This window comes from Molossus molossus, unplaced genomic scaffold, assembly GCF_014108415.1.
Source record: "Molossus molossus isolate mMolMol1 unplaced genomic scaffold, mMolMol1.p scaffold_m16_p_19, whole genome shotgun sequence".
NCBI classification, from domain to species: Eukaryota; Metazoa; Chordata; class Mammalia; order Chiroptera; family Molossidae; genus Molossus; species Molossus molossus.
The window spans coordinates 18275741-18297704 of record NW_023425354.1 but is presented as its reverse complement, the minus strand read 5'-3'; the positions used below and the strand labels follow the sequence as shown (position 1 = coordinate 18297704).

Here is a 21964-nt window from a genome sequence, read left to right as displayed (position 1 = left end):
TAAGAACCTTAGAGAATTGAGAGACAGGAGTCTCTTTCCCCTGCCCTCAGAGTTATCCTCACATATTCGACTCACCCTTTTTCCTCCTACCAATAGCCAGAAAAAGATGAGTCAGAAAAAGGCAAATTGGGACACATTATGGTCTTTTCACTCTTCTAGCTTCCCACTTTTTCTTATTTTTCCCAACATCTTTTAGTTTGCACCATCCTTTACTAGTACCCCTGGCCACCTTTTATTTGCCTTCCTTTTTAAAAATCAGTCAGCAGTAAATTTATTGCTTCCTTATCATGGACTAAAGAGAAAAAGTCGATGCACTGGGTCATGATTTGATATACTCAATAAAGAGAGTGATAAAGATATTATTTTGCTACATTCTCTTATTTTGAATGTCAGAATTGGAATATTACTTGTCTTTTTCTTTATATACCTTCTTTAATAATCCCACTTTCATAGATATTTCAGTGCCTTATGGAGTCTAAAAAGAAGGTCTTTTTCTCTTAAAAGCAAAAGAAAAAGCATGTTAACTTCTATAGGTATTTCAAACTACTTATTACTATGGAATCAAATACTTGAAGAAACTAGAACACTAAGATTAGGAATTTTTATGAGTTTTTAAGTTCCAGTAATAATTAACTAACTCAAACCATTTCTCCCATTGAGAACAAATTAGAAAAGCTGGACCTTATTTATTTATTTTTTATTTATTTATTTATTTATTTATTTATTTATTTATTTATTTATTTATTTATTTTTAATCCTCACCAGAGGACATTTTTCAACATTTTGTTGAGGTAGAGTGGGAGGAAGAGAGAGAGAGAGAGAAACATCGATGTGAAAGGGACACATCGAGTGGCTGCCACCCACACGACCCAACCAGGGCCGGGGACAAACTGCAACCGAGGTACATGCCCTTAGCGGGAACCGAACCCGGGTCTCTCCGGACCACAGGCCGATGATCTAACCGCTGAGCCAAACCGACCAGGGCTATTTATTTATTTTTTGACTCTGAGATTTTATTTATTTATTTATTTTTAATTTATTTATTTTTGTTACAGATGTTTCTCTTTTTTCCCCCCATTGACACCCTCCTCCCACTCCTGCCCCCTAGCTGGACCATATTTAAAAAAAAAAAAATTTGTTCTTTTTTTTCCCCCATGGTATCTTTTTTTATTGTTGAAAATATTACAGATATCCCCCCTTTTCCCCATTGATCCCCTGCTTTCTGCTCCCACCCCTCTCCTGATTTCCCCAGCTTAATGTCCGTGTCAATTGGTTGTGCACATTTACATATAAGTTCTTTGGTTTATCTCTTCCCTCCCCACCTACTCCCTATCCCTCTGAGGTATGTCATCTATTCCCTACTTCCATGATACTGGATCTCTTTGGTCGAGCGCTTATTTTGTTCATTATGTTCCACAAATAAGTGAGATCATGTGGTATTTGTCTTTCTCTGACTGGCTTATTTCACTTAGCATAATACTCTCCAGGTCTTTCCATGTCGTTTCAAAGGATAAAAAAAAAATCTCTTGTAATGCATCAGAGACTTTTCAAGGCAATACAAAATTATGGGCTCAGATATAGAAGAAGAAGGAATCCCAGAGGAGAGCCTGGCATTTACGCCACTTTTTCCCTAGAGATAATATCTAGTTTGAGAAGAAGCAGTTGAAAAGCTAGAGTTTTCAACAGTCTTACAAGACTAAAAGTACAAGATTAGGCTTTAGGGCTTGCTGAGCAGGGTGCTCTGGGAAGCCTCTGACATTTAAGGTTGGCATTTTGAAAGGACTATATCTCAGGAGCAAGAATGAACTAGAAATAAATCAGCTTTCATAGGGATTAAACATCAACTTCAAAACACTCAGCCCTTGATTCAAGCAAGATGTTCTGTGATTGCTAGTGTTCCTAGCCACCAACAGGAAGCAAATATAAATCTCTCCAGAGAAAGATAACATCTAGAACTTCAAATTATTTCTATTAATTTTTCAAATGCAATATCAAGCAGCCAATTAAAGATAAGCAGCATATTAAATTACATGATCAACAATCAAGAAAAATAAAGTCAGTAGAAACAGACTCACAGCGAGTTTAGATAATGAATCTATCAAACAAGGATTTTAAAGTAACCGTATTTAATGAATTCAAGAAAATTAAAGACAAGATTGAGAATTTGGGCAGAAAACTAGAAACTATTAAGAGGAAAAAAACTAAAAATTCTAGAACTGAAAATGCAGTAAATAAAATTAAGTCAATAGAGGAATTTAGTAGCATATTTGATGCCATTGTAGAGACAATTAGTGACTTGGAAGATAGGTCAGAAGAAAATTTTGACTGAAGTATGAAGAGATAAAAAATGGAAACTATAGAAAAGAGCATGTGAGAGATTATTTGCAAAGATGACCATGATAACTCCTCTCATCCATAAATACACATCTCTTTGCACTGTGATTCTCTTTCTTCTCCTACCCGTTTAATTTTGGCTGACCTTGTAGCTTGTTTTGACCAATAGAATGTGGCAGAAATGGCATTCAGGTTATGAAACTTAAACCTTGAGTGGTCTTGTTGTTTCTGCCCTTGCCCTTTTGGGAATGAGCCTCAGACTGCCATGTGAAGAGCTCAGTGTAGTCTTCTGGAGAAAGAGAGCCACATGAAACAGGGCTTAGTTGCTCTGTTGAAGCTCCCTATACCTACTTGATAACAGTTCCTACAATTTTTGAGACATGTGAGTGAGGCCCTATTAGACCATCCAACTCCAGCCAAGTTGCCAAATGACTATAGCTGCATGAGTGACTCTAGGTCAAGGTCAACAGAAGAATTGCCTAGCTGAGTCCAGCTCAAATTGCTGTGAATAAATAAAATAAAATGGTCAATGTCCTAAGTCACTAAATTTTGGATGGTTGGTTAGGTATTAATGGATAACTAATATAGAAATTGATACCTACAGGTGTAATTCTGTCAACAAAAAAGGGTAAAATATGTGGCATTAGCTTTGAGATTAGCTCAAAGGTAGAGGCTAGAAAAATGGTGAGAAGGTTGATAATAAATGGTGGAGGAATGGTGAACACAATGTTAGTGGAAGCTGGAAAGGCATTGAGTCTAATAATTATTATTAGAGTCTAGAAAAAAGGTAACCCATGTTCTGTGATGATGAAACAACTGCTTAAGGTAAGCTGAAAGATAGAGAATGTATTAATGAAGGCATGGACCTAGTTAAGGAGATCTCTAAACAAAGTGTTGAAAGTATCTGTTGAGGACTTTCAGTCAAGACAGTGGCATAGGTAAATGCGGTATCACATCCTCCCACAACCACATCAAAGTTACAACTAAACTACAGAACAATCATCATTCAAAACCACCTGAAATCAAGCTGAATGGAAGTCCTACAACTACAGAATTAAAGCAGCAGCCACATTGAGACTGGTAGGAGGGGCGGAAGCGGATGGGATGATCCAACACCCACGTGTGGCGGATAAAAATCAGGAGGACACCTCGGGTGGGAAGGTCCTCTCTGAGGACTGGGGGGGTCCCCATCCCACACCAGGAGCCCCACTCAGGGTTTCAGGGCCAGGAAGAGAAGTCCCCATAACTTCTGGCTGGAAAAACCAATGGGAACTGAGGATCAGGGAGGCAAAGGCAGCTGGAGCCCCAGGCAGCTCCTCTTAAAGGGCCCGTGCACAGACTTATTCGGACTCACTCCCTCTAAGCTTGGAGGGGAGGCAGCTCAAGGGGAGCCAGAGACATACAGGGAAGAACTGAGCTGTTTGGCATTGGAGCGAGGGCTGGAGAGGGGCCTTTCTCCCGGACAAATGTGCTGTCGGAGGACTTTGTTCCTTTGGTGAGCCCTTCCCTGGGGCAGCAGACAGAAGCCATATCTGGGACTCCGGCAACCTGGCTCACACTGGTTGCCCCACCCTGGTGAATCCCTGAGGCCCCGCCCCACCCCACCCAACTTTCAGGCCCACCCAAGCTGTTGCCAGTTGCTTAACCATAGAATTGGCCTGTCTTGGATCCTGCTTCAGGTTTTCCTAAATTCTTTCAAATAAGCAGCATCTGGTTTCATCTATCCCCATACCTCTCGTTCAGCAGCACACAGAAACAAACGCAGGGAGGCAGCCAAAATGAGGAGACAAAGAAACAGGTCCCAAATGAAAGAACAGGACAAAACCCCAGGAAAAGAACTAAGCAAAATGGAGATAAGCAACCTAACAGATGCCTAGTTCAAAATACTGCTTATAAGGATGATCAATAAAGTTAGTGAGAACCTCAATGAACTTATTGAGGGCCTCAAGAGCATAAAAAAGGACCAGTCAGAAATGAAGGATGCACAGTCAGAAATGAAGGAGGTACTAACCGAAATAAAGAATAATTTACACAGATTCAGTAGTAGAGTAGGTAAAGCCAAGAAGCAAACCATCGATTTGGAATATAAGGAAGCAACAAACACCCAATCAGAACAGCAAAAAGAAAAAAGAATTCAAAAAAATGAGGATAGTGTAAGGAGCCTCTGGGACAACTTCAAGCGTGCCAACATCCGCATCTTGGAGGTGCCAGAAGGAGAAGAGAGAACAAGAAATTGAAAACCTATTTGAAACAATAATGACAGAAAACTTCCCTAAATTGGTGAAGGAAACAGACATACAAGTCTAGGAAGCACAGAAAGTCCTAAAGAAGATGAACCCCAAGAGACCCACACCAAGACACATCATCATCAAAATGCAAAATTTTCAAGACAAAGAGAGAATCTTAAAAGCAGCAAGAGAAAGGCAGCTAGTTACCTACAAGGGAGTTCCCATAAGGCTGTCAGCTAATTTCTCAAAAGAAACTTTGCAGGCCAGAAGGGAGTGGCAAGAAATATTCAGTGATGAAAAGCAAGAACCTACAACCAAGATTACTCTATCCTGCAAAGTTGTCATTTTGAATCGATGGCTTTACAGTTTCCCAGACAAGAAAAAGTTAAAGGAGTTCATCACCATCAAACCATTATTATATGAAATGATGAAGGGTCTTTTTGAAGAAAAAGATAAAATATATGAACAAACAAAATGGCAATGAATACATATCTATCGACAGTTGAATCCACAAACAAAATGAACAGGCAGAACAGAAACATTCTCATAGATACAGAGAGCATTTTGTTGGTTGCCAGATGGGAGGGGGTTGGGGGAATGGGTGAAAAAGGTGAAGGGATTAAGAAGTACAAATTGGTTGCTAGACTGACAAACCTCAAAGGGAAAGAGAGTTAGGGAGTGGGAAGAAATAAACCAAAGAACTTATATGCATAACCAATGGACACAGACAAGTGTGGGAAAAGGCAGGAAGGGAGCGGGAGTGGGGAGGAGGGGGTCAGTGGGAGGAAAATGAGGAACATCCATAATACATTCAACAATAAAGATAAAAAGCAAAAGAAAAGAAAAAATAGAGTATCTGTTGAATGCTTCTGGTTGCTTATGCTAAGGAATTATAAAAGAGAGATAAGCTAAAGAATGTGTTTCAAACTTATTGAGTTTGAAAATAGAACTGTTTTTTATTTTATTTCCAGTTTCTCCAGAAGGCAAAAGATTCTCCAGACCGCAGGCCGACGCTCTAACCGCTGAGCCAAACTGGCCAGGGCAAAGATTCTCAAAGTTAAAAATGACCATAAGGTTGCCCTGGCCGGTTTGGCTCAGTGGTTGAAGCATCGGCCTGCGGACCAGAGAGTCCTGGGTTCGGTTCCCGCTAGGGGCACATACCAAAAAAAAAGACCATAAGGTAAAGGCCAAGTCAAGCATGCCTGTGAGATCCTTTAAGACCTCAAAAATACCAGCCCTGGCCGGTTTGGCTCAGCAGTTGGAGCGTCGGCCTGTGGTTCAGAGAGACCTGGGTTCGGCTCCCGCTGGAGGTATGCAACCTTGGTTGCAGTTTGTCCCTGGCCCTGGTTGGGTCATTCGGGTGGCAGCCACTCGCTGTGTCCCTTTCACGTCGATGTTTCTCTCTCTCCCTGCCTTTTACTCTATCTGAACAAAGAATGGAAAAATGTCCTCATGTGAGGTTAAAAAAAAAAAAAAGACCTCAAAAATATTTAAGGGAGTACCTGGTAGGTTACCCTCTCAACTAGGGGGAAAAAGGGCTTCTAAAAATCTTAAGGGTATTTTTCCACAGGAGCATGACATGCGCAAAATATAGAGAAGTCTGTAGAAAGTTATGTATATTCCTTTTGGGATATGGAGTAACTCCCCAATATGTTTCATAGGAAATCCACTAAGTTTTCAAGAGACTTGAATTGATGAATGTCCCAAAAGGAATAAAAGAGAGGCAGTTCAAACTTCAAAGAGGCCCCTGGGCCTCCAGTTTTCTATTAATAGGAAGCAGACTATTAATAGTTTTCTATTAATAGAAAGCTGTTCATCTGTAAACATTAGTCATATTTATTTATATATTTTTTATTTTTATATTTTTAAATCCTCACCCAAGGATATTTTTCCATTTATCTTCAGACAGATTAGGAGGTAGGGAGGGAGAGAGAGGGGGAGAAACACTTTGATGTGAGAGAGACACATCTATTGGTTGCCTCCTGCACAACCCTGACCAGGGATCTAATCACAACCAAGGTACGTGCCCTTGACCGGAATTGAACCCATGACTTTGGTTTGCGGGCTGACAGTCCGACTGCTGAGCCAAATCAGCCAGCGTGACATTAGTCATTTTTAATTAAAAGATTTTTTTCAAAGAGCAGAGCCAGGAGCTCAGAAAGCAGAGGAGCCATAGATTAGGAAACCACTCCCAGGGAGAAGAACAAGACCCTAAAAAATTTTATACTTTTGCCCTGGCCGGTTTGGCTCACCAGTTGTCAGCCTGTGGTTCAGAGAGACCCAGGTTCATTTCCCACTAAAGGTGCATACCTCAGTTGCAGTTTGTGCCCAGCCCTGGATGGGCCATGCGGGTGGCAACCACTCGTGTCCCTTTCATGTCGATGTTTCTCTCTCTCTCTCTCTTCCTCTCTCTCCTTCCCACTCTATCTGAACAAGAAAAAAAAAAAAAGGAAAAATGTCCTTGGGTGAGGATAAAAAAAAATATTTTTACTTCTGGAGTAAGGGAACCTTACATCAGGTATCCATCTGGATTTTGAAATTGCTGTGGACCAATGACTGCTATGTACTCTCATCCTGTCTTCTTTGAACACAGGTATCTTTTACAGTTATCCTCTTCCCATCTCATTAAATGTTGGGGGCAGATAACTTGTCTTTTTAGTTCCCAGATCTTTGGATCAAGAGAAATTGTACTAATGAGCTGCACCCAAGGAGTTTCATTTGCTTTTGGACATGGTTCATGAGAAAATGGACTTCAAGCCTGATGCCATGCTTAGATGACTTTGGGGATCTTGTGAGGTGGTGTGTCTATTTTGCATGTGGGAGGTATATGAATTGTTGTGGCCAAAGGGAGGAACATAGTAGATTGTTTGCAGATGGCCACAATAACTCCTCCCAAACTTGTATGAATATACAATGGCAATGTGACTTTGCCTTTCATTTCATAAAGATGTAGCATCTCTTTTCACCCCTTGAATCTTAGCTGGCCTTGCGGCTTGCTTAGATCATTAGAATGTGGCCAGAGTAATGGTGTGTAAGTTCTAGAGCCTAGAGTTTGTGAGGCCTTGCGGCTTCTGCCCCCACTCTTGGGACACTGCATTGAGAAAGCCTTTCTAGCTTACTGGAAGATGGGAGGCCACTTGCAATAGAGACCAGAAGAAGAACTGCCTAGATGAGCACAGCATCATGAGCAAAGAAAGTGGTTGACATTCTAAGTCACTATGTCTTGAGGTGACTTGTTATGTAGAGCAAAACAGCATAAAAGACATATAGGATACTGTGAAATGATTTAACATCATGTACTTTGAGTCTCAGAGGAGAAGAGAATGGAACAGAAGCAATATTTAAAGAAATTATGGAGCATAAGCAATTTTTAAAGAGATAATGGTAAAGAATTTTCCTAAACTGATAAAAGATACCAAGCACAGATTCACAAACCACTATGAGACCCACAGGACAAGTACAGAGAAAACTACATTTAAGCTTATCTGAATAAATCTGCCACTTCACTCAAGAGAGAATGAAAGAGAAAATCTTTTAAAAAAAATTTTTTTTTATTTGTTATTATTATTATTTTTAATCCTCACCCGAGGACATTTTTTTTCCATTTTTTGTTCAGATAGAGTCAGGGGGAGAGAGAGGAAGAGAGAGAAATATCGACGTGAAAGGGACACATCAAGTGGCTGCCACCCGCACGACCAACCAGGGCCAGGGCCAAACTGTAACCAAGGTACGCGCACTTAGCAGGAATCGAACCCGGGTCTCTCTGGACCGCAGGCCGATGCTCTAACTGCTGAGCCAAACCAGCCAGGGCAAAATCTTTTTTTTTTAAATCCTCACCCGAGGATATTTTTTATTTATCTTCAGATAGAGTGGGAGAGAGAAAAATTGATGTGCAAGAGACACATCGATTGGTTGCCTCTCGCATGACCCCAACCAGGGCCGGGGACCAAACCACAACCGAGGTACATGCCCTTGACTAGAATCAAACCCGTGGCTGGTCTGTGGGCTGACACTCTAACTGCTGAGCCAAACTGGCCAGGGCTGAAAGAGAAATCTTAAAACAGCTGGGGAAAAAAGATACTTTTTAAAGGAGTAAAAATAAGATTGATACCTGACATCTCAGTAGAGACAGTGGAAGCCAGAAAATATTGAAATATCTTAAATATATAGAAAGAAAATATTTGCCAATATAGAATTATGTATCCACTGACAATATGCTTCAGAATTGCAGATGAAAGTTCTTTGACTACAACAATACTGTATATGCTATAATATGAACTAGGAGAGCATGTAGTCTGGAACAAGTTGTACATTTGACTGTTTGGAATTGATGGCAGTACTTTGCTCTTTTGTGGAATTTGTATGTGTATGTTTTTAAAATACTTTGTTTTTGACTCTTGTAACACACTGGATGTTCATATGTTTTTCTATTCATCAATTAATATCGATCATATAACTAAGAATACAATCTCTTAAAAGGAGATGGGGACATGAACTTTATTTTATTCATTTTTGTATTACTGCTGATTAACATGGTCCCTGACACTTCTAGGTATCTCCCTGTTGAAATTGAAGCAGTTTATCAGGATAGAAAAAATGCTTACCACTTAAAAAATTGTTTTATTTTCTAATACAGGTCCAAGCTGAAGTTCCCGGATCTCCTATATTTGTGATGAGACTAGCCAAACAATCTCGTCATCTGGAGGTGCAGATCTTAGCAGACCAGTATGGCAATGCTATCTCTTTGTTTGGTCGTGATTGCTCTGTACAGCGCAGGCATCAGAAGATTATTGAAGAGGCACCTGCTGCTATTGCTACTCCAGCAGTATTTGAACATATGGAACAGGTATTTATATGAAAAGCTCTAATTTTTGTTTTCTTACACAGAACTATACTCATTCAATTCATATACCAATCTGAGAATAGTGTGATTTCTTGTAGTGATTGTGGATCATTGTTAAGATTATATGTATATTTTCCAGTAAAAATAATTCTGTTGTCTCCTCTAGAAGAGTTACCAGTGAACATTTCAAGCTCTAAATTAGTTAGCACTTTTGAAAAAAAGTCAGTATGCTATTTTGAGTAGAAATAAAAAAGAGAAATGTTTTGGAATTTTTAATCTTTATCGTTTGATTTTTTAACAAGCTAATAATGTTAAATAGGTAGTCCATTTTTAAACTGATTATCATTGAGTCCTCAGACAATGGTATTATTTCTTTTTTTTTAATCCTCACCCGAGGATATTCTTACCTTTATCTTCAGACAGAGTGGGAGGGAGGGAGGGAGAGAGAGAGAGAGAGAAAAACATCGATGTGAGAGAGACACATCGATTGGTTGCCACCCACATGACCCCAACTGGGGCCGGAGACAAACCGTAACTGAGTTACGTGCCCTTGGCCGGAATCGAACCTTGGACTCTTTGGTCTGCAGGCCGATGCCCTAACCGCTGAGCCAAACCTGCTAGGGCCAAATTCATTATTTCTTAAAAGGTCCTCTAAATATCTTTAAAGTTTATATTCCATATTTTTTAATAGAAAAGAATCTCTCAGCAGGATAAGAGAATGGAACAGAAGCAACATTTAAAGAAATCATGGAGCATAAGCAATTTTTGAAGAAATAATGGCTAAGAATTTTCCTGAACTCATAAAAGATACCAAGCACAGATTCAGAAACCACTATGAGACCCTTGTAGGGTCCCATGTAGTTTAGGGGTATAACTTGGTCTTTTCTGGCATCGTCACTCAGTCTTCATCTTATTGGAGATATATTTTCTCTTATTTCTCCTGAATTCCAAACAAGCTAAATATATGAAAGTTTAATTCTCCTTGTGTGTGTGCACGCATGTGCTAAGACACATTATTTAACTGCTGTAAGAGGCTTTCAAAATACTGTGGCTTATACAAGGTATAAATTCTATTTCTCTCATCATAGTTCTAGATGAGCTGGTGCCAGGGACCTAGGTTCACTAGGAAAGGGGTCAGCAAACTACAGCTCGTAGTACAAATTCAACCTGCTACATGCTTTTGCAAATAAAATTTTATTGAAATACAGCCATGCTAATGTATTTATGAATTATCTATGGCTGCTTTATCACTGCAATGACAGAGTTGAGTAGTTGTGACAGAGACTATGTGGCCCATAAAGCTGAAAATAACTACTGTCTGACTGTTTACTGAAAAAGTTTGCCAACCTTGCCCTAAGTGTCACCATCTTCATGATTAAAGGTAGCTCACAAGAGTATGTTCACATTATAGCCTGGGGAGGAGGGAAGAGAATATGGAAGGCAAGCATGTAAAAATATAATCTAGAAGTCACACCTATTACTTCTGCTCACATTCCACTGGACAAAATTTAGTTATACAATCACACTACCTATAAGGGATGTTAGGAATTGTAGTCATTTACTGTGTGGCCATATACTCAGCTGAAATTTAAGACATTCTATTACTAAATGGATGACACAAAGAAAAATTCCTGGAGGTTAGTTAATCTGTGCCTCTGGTTACCCATTATCCTTTCACGCCCTTCTTCTCACTCTTAGAACATACTTAGCCTTTCCCCAAAGAAGACAGCTCAAAGTTTAAGATCTCTAATTCTCTCCATTAAATGTGATGTGGCTTTTCATGGGAGAGTGACCTAAAATACAAGTTATCTACCCCTTTCCTCATATGTCCAATATACAGTAGTGGAATAGAAACAGGATAAGCTCCCATTTGGAAAAAAGAAGAATGAAATATAAACAGTAATCACTGATCCATAGCAGTTATCAAATCCTTTTGGGCAGGAATTGTGATGATTTCCTGCAGTGTAGTGGAGTAATACCTCAGTTTGACCTCTGGCCGCCCCTGGTTCTGCTCTCACAGTAAATCCCTTGCTTATTGTTACTTAAGGCACCTGGCTTTGTTCTCTGGGAAGTTCTTCCTTGTGTTGTTTTCTCAGTGACGGGGCTTTGGAGACTATGCTTTCTTTGGCAGAGCTTTCACAGCTTACTACCTGCTGGTGCAGGATTGGGGGCCACAAAGATTATTCCAGTTATCAGTCACAGGTTCTTGAAAGCCAGGTTTGGGGTTTATTTAGAATTACAATTCCTTTAAAACTTAGTAAGTTTCTGGACTGTGCTGCCAATCAGCTTCAGGTGGGAGTAACCACACCCCAAGATTTTTAGATACAGTAACTTTTTCTCTTTTATTTGATCTTTGATCCTGGGGGGTGCTTTAGGGTGAGAATCTAATTTTCTGGTTTGGAGATACAAAAGCAGTTGGATTTTTCACATTCTGACCTTTTCTAACGGCTTAGTTGGTGTGTTGTCCGCTTTGCAAGTTATTGTAAGACACAGTTTACCAAATGTTTTGTTATGCCTAACAAGGAGGTTTCCAGTCTGCAGGATTCTACCTGAACTTAATAATTTCTGTTGTGATTAAGATACACATTAAGCTGTTGTAATAAAGAGATCCAAAAAAATGCAACCCTGCAACCCAGCCCTGACCAGTTTGCTCAGCGGTTAGAGCGTCAGCCTACGGTCCAGAGAGACCCGGGTTCAGTTCCTGCTAAGGGCGCGTACCTCGGTTGCAGTTTGTCCCCGGCCCTGGTTGATCATGCGGGTGGCAGTCACTCTATGTGTCCCTTTCACGTCGATGTTTCTCTCTCTCTCTCTCTCTCTTCCTCCCACTCTATCTGAACAAAAAATGGAAAAATGTCCTCGGGTGAGGATAAAAAAAAAAAAATGCAACCCAGATAAGATAGAAGTTTATTTTTTCTTCCCATCATAAGCCGAGGTAAACTCTGCAGGGCTAGTGGGACAGTTCTGTTCCATGAGGCCATCTTGGAATTCAAGTTCTTTCTGTTTTGCTTTGCCATTGTTAGTATGTTATCTGTGTGGTTGAAACTGGCTTGTACTGTCATGATCGTATTTCAGTCCATGGAAGGGGAACAAGCAGGAATAGAGGACAAGCACTTCCTTTTTAGAAACATGATTCAGGAATTAGGTATGTCACTCACCAATGCTGACATTACATTGGTCAAAACTTAGTCACTAGGTATAAGAGAAGTTGGGAAATCTAGTCTTCAGCTGGGCAGCCATGTTTTAGGAAGAATGCTAAGAATACTAGAAATAAGGGCACAGTGAAAAATCTGCCACAGTGTTGTTTTTTTACCTGCTTGTACTTTTAGGGTGAGGTTGCCTGTGATCCCAAATGAAAACACTATTTTCCTGTAGCTTTGAATTGAGTTCATCGTCCATATCCAGGTTCTTCTGTAATAATTAGAGGGTGAAAGTCACTCTAATGTGGCTAAAAGCCTTTGGTGGCTCTTATAAACACTAGATATTTGAGTCAGGGGGAGAGGCTATATAGATAAGCAGTGGTCCACCAGCTGGACAAGGTGAGATACTCACGTTTTCTCTCTTTCTTCTTTGAGTGTGCTGTGAAACTTGCCAAAATGGTTGGCTATGTGAGTGCGGGGACTGTAGAATACCTCTACAGCCAGGATGGCAGCTTCTACTTTCTGGAACTAAACCCTCGGCTACAGGTGGAGCACCCTTGTACAGAGATGGTGGCTGATGTCAATCTCCCTGCAGCACAACTCCAGGTGAATCATCCTGATTGTGGCTCAGAGAGCCTAGAAAATGTCAGAAATGCCTGAAAAACTAGTTTAACCTGTGTCTGATATAAGAGAAGAGCACCTTCTATCTGAGTCTCATCTAATGTTCATCTTTTATGCTATGTGGGTTATGATATTTGGTTTTCCTATGTGGTACAAATCTAGGAATATTATCATATTTTTTAGGCAGACACGTCTGGTAAAAACTGTCATTTTAGAAAGAAATTTAAAAAAGAATAAGCCTTACTTAATTGTTTTAATTATGGAAAATTTTACAACTTTGTAATTGGCCTCTGCTCCTTTTACTAGTGTTCTGTATTGAAGCAGTCTCACATCAGAGTAGTCGTCAGGGTTTTTCTGGGCAAGACTGTTGCAGCACCCATTTATTTTTATAGTGTTTAAGTGCTAGCTGCCAGTATTATTTTATCCATTCAGCCCAGTAAACAAATATTATGGGAAGCAGTAATAGCTAATGATGAAGTTTGATATTATTTGCATCTAATATATTCTTTGCCCATATTGGAAACCCCTTCTGGGTTCCCATTAAAGGCTACATATTTACTTACTTTATTTATTTATTTTTCTCCAGTGGCTTGTGGGGATAATTTTGTTTTAAATATGTTTTTATTGAATTTTTAGAGGGAGAGGAAGGGAGAGAGAGATAGAAACATCAATGTGAGAGAGAAACATCAATCAGCTGCCTCCTGCACGCCCCCTACTGGGAACTGAGCCTACAACCCAGGCATGTACCCTGACTGGGAATTGAACCAGGACCTCTCAGTCCATGGGTCGATGCTCAGTCCACTGAGCCACACTGACCAGGCTATAGGAATAATTTTGAATATAGCTGTCTAAACTTCTTGGGTAGCCACTGATACTGATTCTTCCCATGGATATTTTCATCCTGATGGAGAAATGACAATAGAAGGAAACTCATGTCTATTGCCTTAGGAATTTGGGGAGTTTTTTAGAAGTGGAAAGTATTAGCAACTTCTATAGTGACATATTTTATTTTAAATAACTTAGAGTTTCTTCTCTGATGACTATAGAATACAGGTTATAAAGATAGGATGTTTTAGGTGGTGACTACTAAAAATCTTGCAGGTAATCTATAGCCTCCACATTTAAAGGAAAGTAACTGTGAAAACGGAGTGATGTGTGTTTTATTACCTTTCAGATTGCCATGGGGATCCCTCTGTACAGAATCAAGGATATTCGTATGATGTATGGTGTATCTCCCTGGGGTGATGCTCCCATTGATTTTGAAAATTCTGCTCATGTTCCTTGCCCAAGGGGCCACGTTATTGCTGCTCGGATCACTAGTGAAAATCCAGATGAGGTAACCTGTCACTTTAAGGTTTACATTTTTTTCCCTGTAAACTTTAATATTAAGATGATACCTGAGGGCTTACTTATGAAATATTTTGGGACTTCTGCTGGAGAGAGAAGTTTATAGAGGTTTCATCATAGCAGACAAAGAAGTGATCATTGTTCCACTGGTTATTTCATCCAACTATAGTCACTATAGAGTCCTCAGTAGCATTGGATGTTGGGTCTCAAGCCTTCATGCTTTTTGTGCTTCATTTCTGCTTTTATGCATGATTAACACAGCCTAAACAATAAATATATAAATGTTCTCTAGGAAATATAACATGGTTTCTTATATTCTTCATTCTTGAACAGGGTTTTAAGCCCAGCTCAGGAACAGTTCAGGAACTGAATTTCCGCAGCAATAAGAATGTTTGGGGTTATTTCAGTGTTGCTGCCGCAGGGGGACTTCATGAATTTGCTGATTCTCAGTTTGGTCACTGTTTTTCCTGGGGAGAAAACAGAGAGGAAGCAATTTCGTGAGTATAATAATTAGCATTTGATTGCATTTAAAAAATAAATCTGTATTAATCTTCAGTGAAGATATGGGTATACACAGGGAATTAGTTATCTGCTGCAGAAGTATTAATATGGACAACCTTTTTGAAGAAGTATATCTTTAATTGTATTTGTATTTATGTTATCCTAAATTATGCAGTGTTTGGTAGATGTTTTTCAGTTTATTGTTCGAGTCTTTTTAAGTATTTTTGCTTTCAAATATTTTTGATAAACCTATAAAGTTGATTGCTTTAAGGATATCATTTTCCATAAAAAAATATTTTTTAAATGTGTTTTTATTGATTTTAGAGAGCAAGGAAGGGAGAGGGGGAGAGAGAGAGAGAAACGTTGATGAGAGAGAAACATCAATCAGCTACTTAATGCATGCCCATACTGGGGATCAAACCTGCAACCTGGGCATGTACTCTGACTGGGAATTGAACCAGTGACCTCTTGGTTGATGATCAACCACTGAGCCACACCAGCCGGGTGTATTTTTGGCAAACTGTAAAGTTGATTCCTTTAAAGATATAATTTTCTCATGTTGCTGGAGGGAGGTAGATTCTTGACCAAGAATTTGGCATCCTATAAATCATAGAGAAGACCTGCTATTAGTCATCAAAATAAAGGTATAGCTGTGAATGTCCCATAGTCATTTAAACTAATACAGTTAAACTGCTTGTTACATGCAAAGGGCATAAGGGAACTGTCCCCATTGCTTATATAAGAGACTTCAGTCTGCTCTGAAATATACACACAGCTTATCCAAATATAACTGGTATATCATAAGTGTTATTAGTTAATATTATATTAAACGCAAATATTAAACATTAAATTAGGCTAAAAAAAGGGCTCTAGGAGACAATATTGTCAGTTTAGATATTTTAGAATATTTATCTAAAATTGAACTAATTCTATTTTTTGTCTGTTTCCTTAAATCAAGCATTTAATGTCATTCCTTTGACCTTTAGACTGTATACATAGACTAGTAGTCAATAAGTATTTATTAATAATTTTGGTGTTTAATAGTGTTTTGGGAAGTAGGGAAATCTCCATTTTTCTCTGTTTTATCCTCTATAATTCTTCCCATTTATTCAAAACTATAAGAAGGGGAGATGGGACTTGGGTGGAGGGGTACAAAGAGGGAGAAAATGGTGCACATCTGTAATAGTGTCAACAATAAAAAATAAAATAATAAAATAAAATGACTTTCTGAATGGTGAAAAAGAAAACCAATAAGTAGAGTTTTCCAAATTAACGCAATGCTACCAGAAAAACCACTTGGTATAAAATTGCCTTTTTAAAAAAATTTTATAACAGTCTTATCCTGTTTTGCCAAAGTGGAGAAGGTTTATGCTAAATTTTGCAGATTGGTGGCCTTCCACATACTCATAGCCACACATGTTTAATTGGCTTACAGAGGGCTAATGTACTAAAAATTGCCATTGGGATGATGACAACATTGGTTTTGTATTCCACTTGGCAAAAGTTAACAAAGCTTTGTGTGGCTGCTTCTTTTAGAGGAAACATGAGCACACAGACCCCATCTAGTCTGTCTCATTCATTTACATTCTCAGAGTATCCTCTGCTGTTATTCATTTAGGTTTACAGTCCTGCTTAAGCAGACTACTGAGTATTTTCTGCAGGACATGTCCTATGACCTGGTCCAGAAGCCTTGCTCTTTACTTCCTGACCTGCTCTGTACATTTCTCTAACTCGGTGTAAAGCTAACTAGGTTAACTTTTAGCATATTAAAAATATGGTCTTTACAGTAAGCTTGCTTCTTGACTTCATGCCAAAAATTCATTTCTCAGCTCGAAGTTTGTTTCTTCTTTCTTATTTATGTTTATTTTCTTATTCATAACATTCATAATATCCTTGTTCTCTAGAATAGCCCCAACCGATATTTCCAGCATTATTTTCCATAGATCACAATTTAAATACCATGAGAACAGGACCATGTCTGGTTTTTTTTTGCTGCTGTATCCCCTGAACATAGTAAGTGTTTAGTAAATGTTTGTTTTTTTTGTTTTTGTTTTTTTAATCCTCACCCGAGGACATTTTTTTGTTTTTTGTTCAGGTAGAGCGGGAGGGAGAGAGAGGAACAGAGAGAGAGAGAGAAACATCGATGTGAAGGGACACATCGAGTGGCTGCCACCCGCACGACTGACCAGGGCCGGGGACAAACTGCAACCGAGGTACATGCCCTTAGCGGGAACCGAACCCGGGTCTCTCAGGACCGCAGGCCGACGCTCTAACCGCTGAGCCAAACCGGCCAGGGCTAGTAAATGTTTGTTAAATGAATGGATTTGCCACTAGTTCCTGTCCTCATGCCCTTTGCTTCAGTCATAATGTTCCCTGAACACAACCCATATTTCCTTCTTTCTTTCCCTTTGATGTTCTTTAAAAAAATATTTTTATTGTTGGAAGTATTACAGATGTCTCCCTTTTTCCCCCATTGACCCCCTCCTTCCCTTTCCCTCCTTTTGTTCTTAATATTCTTAATGTCCATGTATTCATTCACTCCATTCAAAACAATATTTGCTCAATATCTACTGGTTATGGCAATACAACAAGGACCAAAATAGGGTGTCTACCTTCATGGAGCTTTAGAATCCAGAGGAAAAGATGCAAATAAACAATTAAACACAATGTAGTAAGTTGCTGTCTATGATAGTGAGATTACATAATAGTGTTACAGGAACACATAGCTGAATCAGCTAACTCAGTCTAGAGAGGGTCAGAATAGTTTCCCAGAAGAAAGTGGCATCTAGACTAATATCTAAAAAGTATATAGGAATAAGTGGAGGTGGGAAACTGAAGAATGTTCTAGGCTGAGGGAATGCCTGGACCACTTGGAATGATATTCCTATCACAGTCATATTCCCAGCTCTACTTTTATTCCACATCAGATTCCACATTCTTCATGAAATCATGGGGAGGTGAATATTCTCCCTTAGAACCTCTCCAGCACTTTGCTTATATCTCTCTACTGGCACATATGATATTTTGCCATATATTTTGAAAGTGATTATTGTGTCTATATTCTCTCTCCCTTATGAGCCTAGTATGTGTCTTGAATCTGAGAGGTGCATAATAAGTATTTGTTGAAGTGAAGACCTGTTCTACGCCGGACAGATAATGGGCAGAAATATACAGGCACAAAAACCCAGGGTATTTGAAATATTGTTACGATTAGATCATTTGACACTTAAGAAGTAAAAAAAAAATAATGAGCAGTCTTTGCACAGACATCTAAAATGCAGCTTAAAAAAAAGAAACACTGTCACATGAAGTGTCAGGCTGATACCTGACTATACCCGATCAATTGCCTCATTGTATAGAAACCTTTAAATTAAGATATGAGTATGTGTCAAAATTCACTGAATAGTATACTTAAAATAAGTATATATTATTATGTGTAAATTTTACCTTAATAAAATAAATAAGGTGTAAGCAAAGGAGAATTATGCTTTAATTCTAGTTAACAATCAATAAATGAATGGAATCATGGAAACCTAGTAAGTGAAAGCTGGGGTGGTTTGCATATAATTTGTTCTGTACTCATATAATGAAATGCATGTGATTTCCTGACGCACTTATGGTTATATCAGTAGAATTCATAAGTTTACTGACTTCTTGTAAATCATCCCATCTGGAATGCATGTGAATGAGTACACTTATATTTGCACCCTCATTTATTCTTGGAATGGTCTCTCTCCCCCCTCCCTCCTAAGATTCCAGAGGAATGAAACAATTCTTTAAAATGGTTGAAAAAACTAAAATGTTTGTTGCTGAAACAGATCCACTTCTGTTTTCCCAGAAACATGGTGGTGGCTTTGAAGGAGCTATCTATTCGGGGTGACTTTCGAACTACAGTTGAATACCTGATCAAATTGTTGGAGACTGAAAGCTTCCAGTTGAATAGAATTGATACTGGCTGGCTGGACAGACTGATAGCAGAAAAAGTACAGGTGTGTATTTATCCGTTTGCACAAACAGCTTCTGGGATTGGGTTTTTATAGGCTTGTGATGTGATCAGTCTGTCATTAGATAAAATTTATCTGATTCTAATGTAAATGGTTCTTGATCTACTTGGAAAAAACCTAGGAGTCAGTGTAGTTTAGTATTGTAAGAGTTCTTGTGCCTGTGTTACACAGTCATTTTATGTTTTGGGATATATTTGAAGAGAGGCACACCGGGATTGAGATCCTTTCTCATTTGATGTTAAATCTGGCTTACAGTTACCAACTTTTACATCTGTTTAACAGATGCTGATCAGAGAGGCCTCATGTAAATCAACAAAGTTACCCCTTGTTCCTGAATTGCAGGACTATTCTAAATTAACCAAGATTTTGTTAGTCATTAGATTCAATTAAATTATCTAAATGTCCAAATTTTGGTTATATGCTGTTTTTCTTCAAGATTATCAGTAACCAAATCTCTGTAACATTTTTATTTTATTTCTGACAAAAGCTTATTTTTGAGCTGCTCTTTGATTGGTTCACTAGAAGTTTTATAGTGAAGGGAGAGTTGTTTTTCATCTCTATTCAAATGAGGTCTCTCTTCGGATTCTAAAGGAAATGTGTTTTTAGCCCAAAAATCACTTGGGTGATAAGGATGGAGATTCTCAATGCTAACTGTATCTTCACAGCAAATTTGAGCCCGATTTAAGTTGAGGGGACATGGTACCAAGTGACCATGCTTTTTATCTGCCCTGTTTTTCTTCATTTCAGGCAGAGCGACCTGACACCATGTTGGGAGTTGTGTGTGGGGCTCTCCATGTGGCTGATGTGAGTCTGCGAAATAGCGTCTCTAACTTTCTTCACTCCTTAGAAAGGTAGGCTTTGTCTCTCATAGGCTGTATAAGTTAACCAATGAACCTGAGTACAGGACTGAAGTTCAAAGACCCATTTATTCTTTTTCCCTGTTTCTGGCAGCTGTGCTACTATTATTCACTGACCATGGGGACAGGAGAGAAAAGAGATGTAGGGGTTTATGACAAATTGTTGTGGGACTCCACTGCAGATTCTAGAAATTAGCTTCTGCTGCAGTTAAATGGGTTGCTTTTTAAAAACTAAAATTCTGCGAAAGTGAACTTTCTGACTGGTACAAGCATCAAATCTCTCCAAACCCTAGTGATGAAAAATCTGTTGTTTCTCTCTAGCATTGAACCCTGAATATTTCATATTTACCTGCAACACCTTTTAGGAATTAATAATTGAGGCTTATATTCAGGGTGACCTCATGAGTCTTTTAGGTAGAGGATCAGTCTGTATGCGGCTAAACTTTTTTTTATCCTCACCTGAGGACATTTTTCCATTTTTGTTCAGAGAGAGTGGGAGGGAGAGAGAGGAAGAGAGAGAGAAACATCGACGCGAAAGGGACTCATCGAGTGGCTGCCTCCCACATGACCCCAGCCAGGACTGGGGATGAATCACAACTGAGGTCTGTGCCCTTGGCTGGAATTGAACCTGCGACTCATTGGTCCGTGGGCCGATGCTCTAACCGCTGAGCCAAACCGTCCAGGGCTAAACTAATTTCTCACACTGGTTCTGGAGACTAAGCTCTGCCTTTGAGTCCCTGGAGGAATGATCCAAAGGGTTAATTATTTTAAAGAAATTTAATCAGCCCTGGCTGGTTTGGCTCAGTGGTTAGAGTGTCAGCCTGTGGACCAAAGAGTCATGAGTTCGATTCTACTCAAGGGCATGTACCTCGGTTGTGGTTCGGTCCTCAGCCCTGGTCGGGGTCACGAGGGAGAGGCAACCGATCAATGTGTCTCTCTCACATAGATGTCTCTCTCTCTCTCTCTCTCTCTCACACACACACACACACACACACACACACACACACACACACACATACTCTATCTGTCCTCAGGTGAGGACAAAAAAAAAAGAAATTTAATAACAGGCACTTTGTTTGCTTCTGTGTTGTAGACTTATATCAGCTCCCTTTTGAAGTGTCTGAAAGGAAGAAAAGAAAAATTTTTAATTGAACTGAGATTTCACAGTTTTTCGAGTCTTATGATAAATATCTTTCACTTTGTTACTCTGATGCACTAAAACCTTCAGCAGCTCGCATTACCCTTCTGTATCAAATCTAAATCCCTCAGTGTGAATTTTAACTCCCTATATATTTTGGCCCCTTTTTACCAGTCCAGTCTTAATAATTTCTGTTTCTCAGCATGTAATCTCTACCCATTTAAATGGTTTCCCTTCTAGTGTACAAATGTGTCATACGCAATCTCCTCTAAAAGCTCCCCTGCCTTTTTAATGTTATTTTCATTTATTCTTAAAACATATTTTGAAATAATTTTGGACTTACAGAAGAGTTGCATGAATAGTCCAAACAATTTCTATATATTCTTTGCCCAGATTCACCAATTATTAACAACTTGCCTCACTTGCTCTATCACTTCCTTTCTTTATTGTTATCAAAAGTGTTCCTTGATAATGTTTCCTGCTTGGCAGTGTCTTCCCCTTTCCCCTCCACCCAGCCATGCACTACTTCTTTTTCTTTAAGACCCCAAATAAAATTCCAGTTGATAGTAATAGATTAGGGTTGGTTGTGCTTGGGTCTTTTTTTTAAGTTTTACTTTATTTATTTATTTATTTATTTAATCTTCACCTGAGGGTATTTTTCCATTTATCTTCGGATAGAGTGGGAGGGAGGGAGAAGGAGGAAAAGAGAGAGAAATATCATTGTGAGAAAGACATCAACTGGCTGCCTCCTGCAAAAATCCCAACCAGGGCCAGGGTTTGAACCGCAACTGAGGTACGTGCTCTTGACCGGAATCGAACCCACAACTTATTGGTCTGCAGGCTGACACTCTAATTGCTGAGCCAAACCGGCCAGGGCCTTTTATTTATTTTTAAGAACAGATAATATATTCACACGTTTCAAAATTCAAGTCTCTAAAGGTATATAGTAAAAAG

The 21964-nt window shown here is 39.1% G+C and overlaps 1 protein-coding gene across 2 annotated transcripts in view; it reads left to right on the top strand.

Annotated features, from left to right (window-relative positions):
• The window catches only part of ACACA (acetyl-CoA carboxylase alpha), a 250284-nt gene that overhangs the window by 55766 nt on the left and 172554 nt on the right, over nt 1-21964 (top strand). For both annotated transcript variants that reach the window (XM_036267833.1, XM_036267834.1), the window contains exons 11-16: nt 9199-9408; nt 12978-13148; nt 14338-14499; nt 14844-15007; nt 18850-19000; nt 19763-19866. In XM_036267833.1, coding sequence (XP_036123726.1) covers nt 9199-9408; nt 12978-13148; nt 14338-14499; nt 14844-15007; nt 18850-19000; nt 19763-19866 — 962 coding nt within the window. The remainder of the gene's footprint in view (nt 1-9198; nt 9409-12977; nt 13149-14337; nt 14500-14843; nt 15008-18849; nt 19001-19762; nt 19867-21964) is intronic.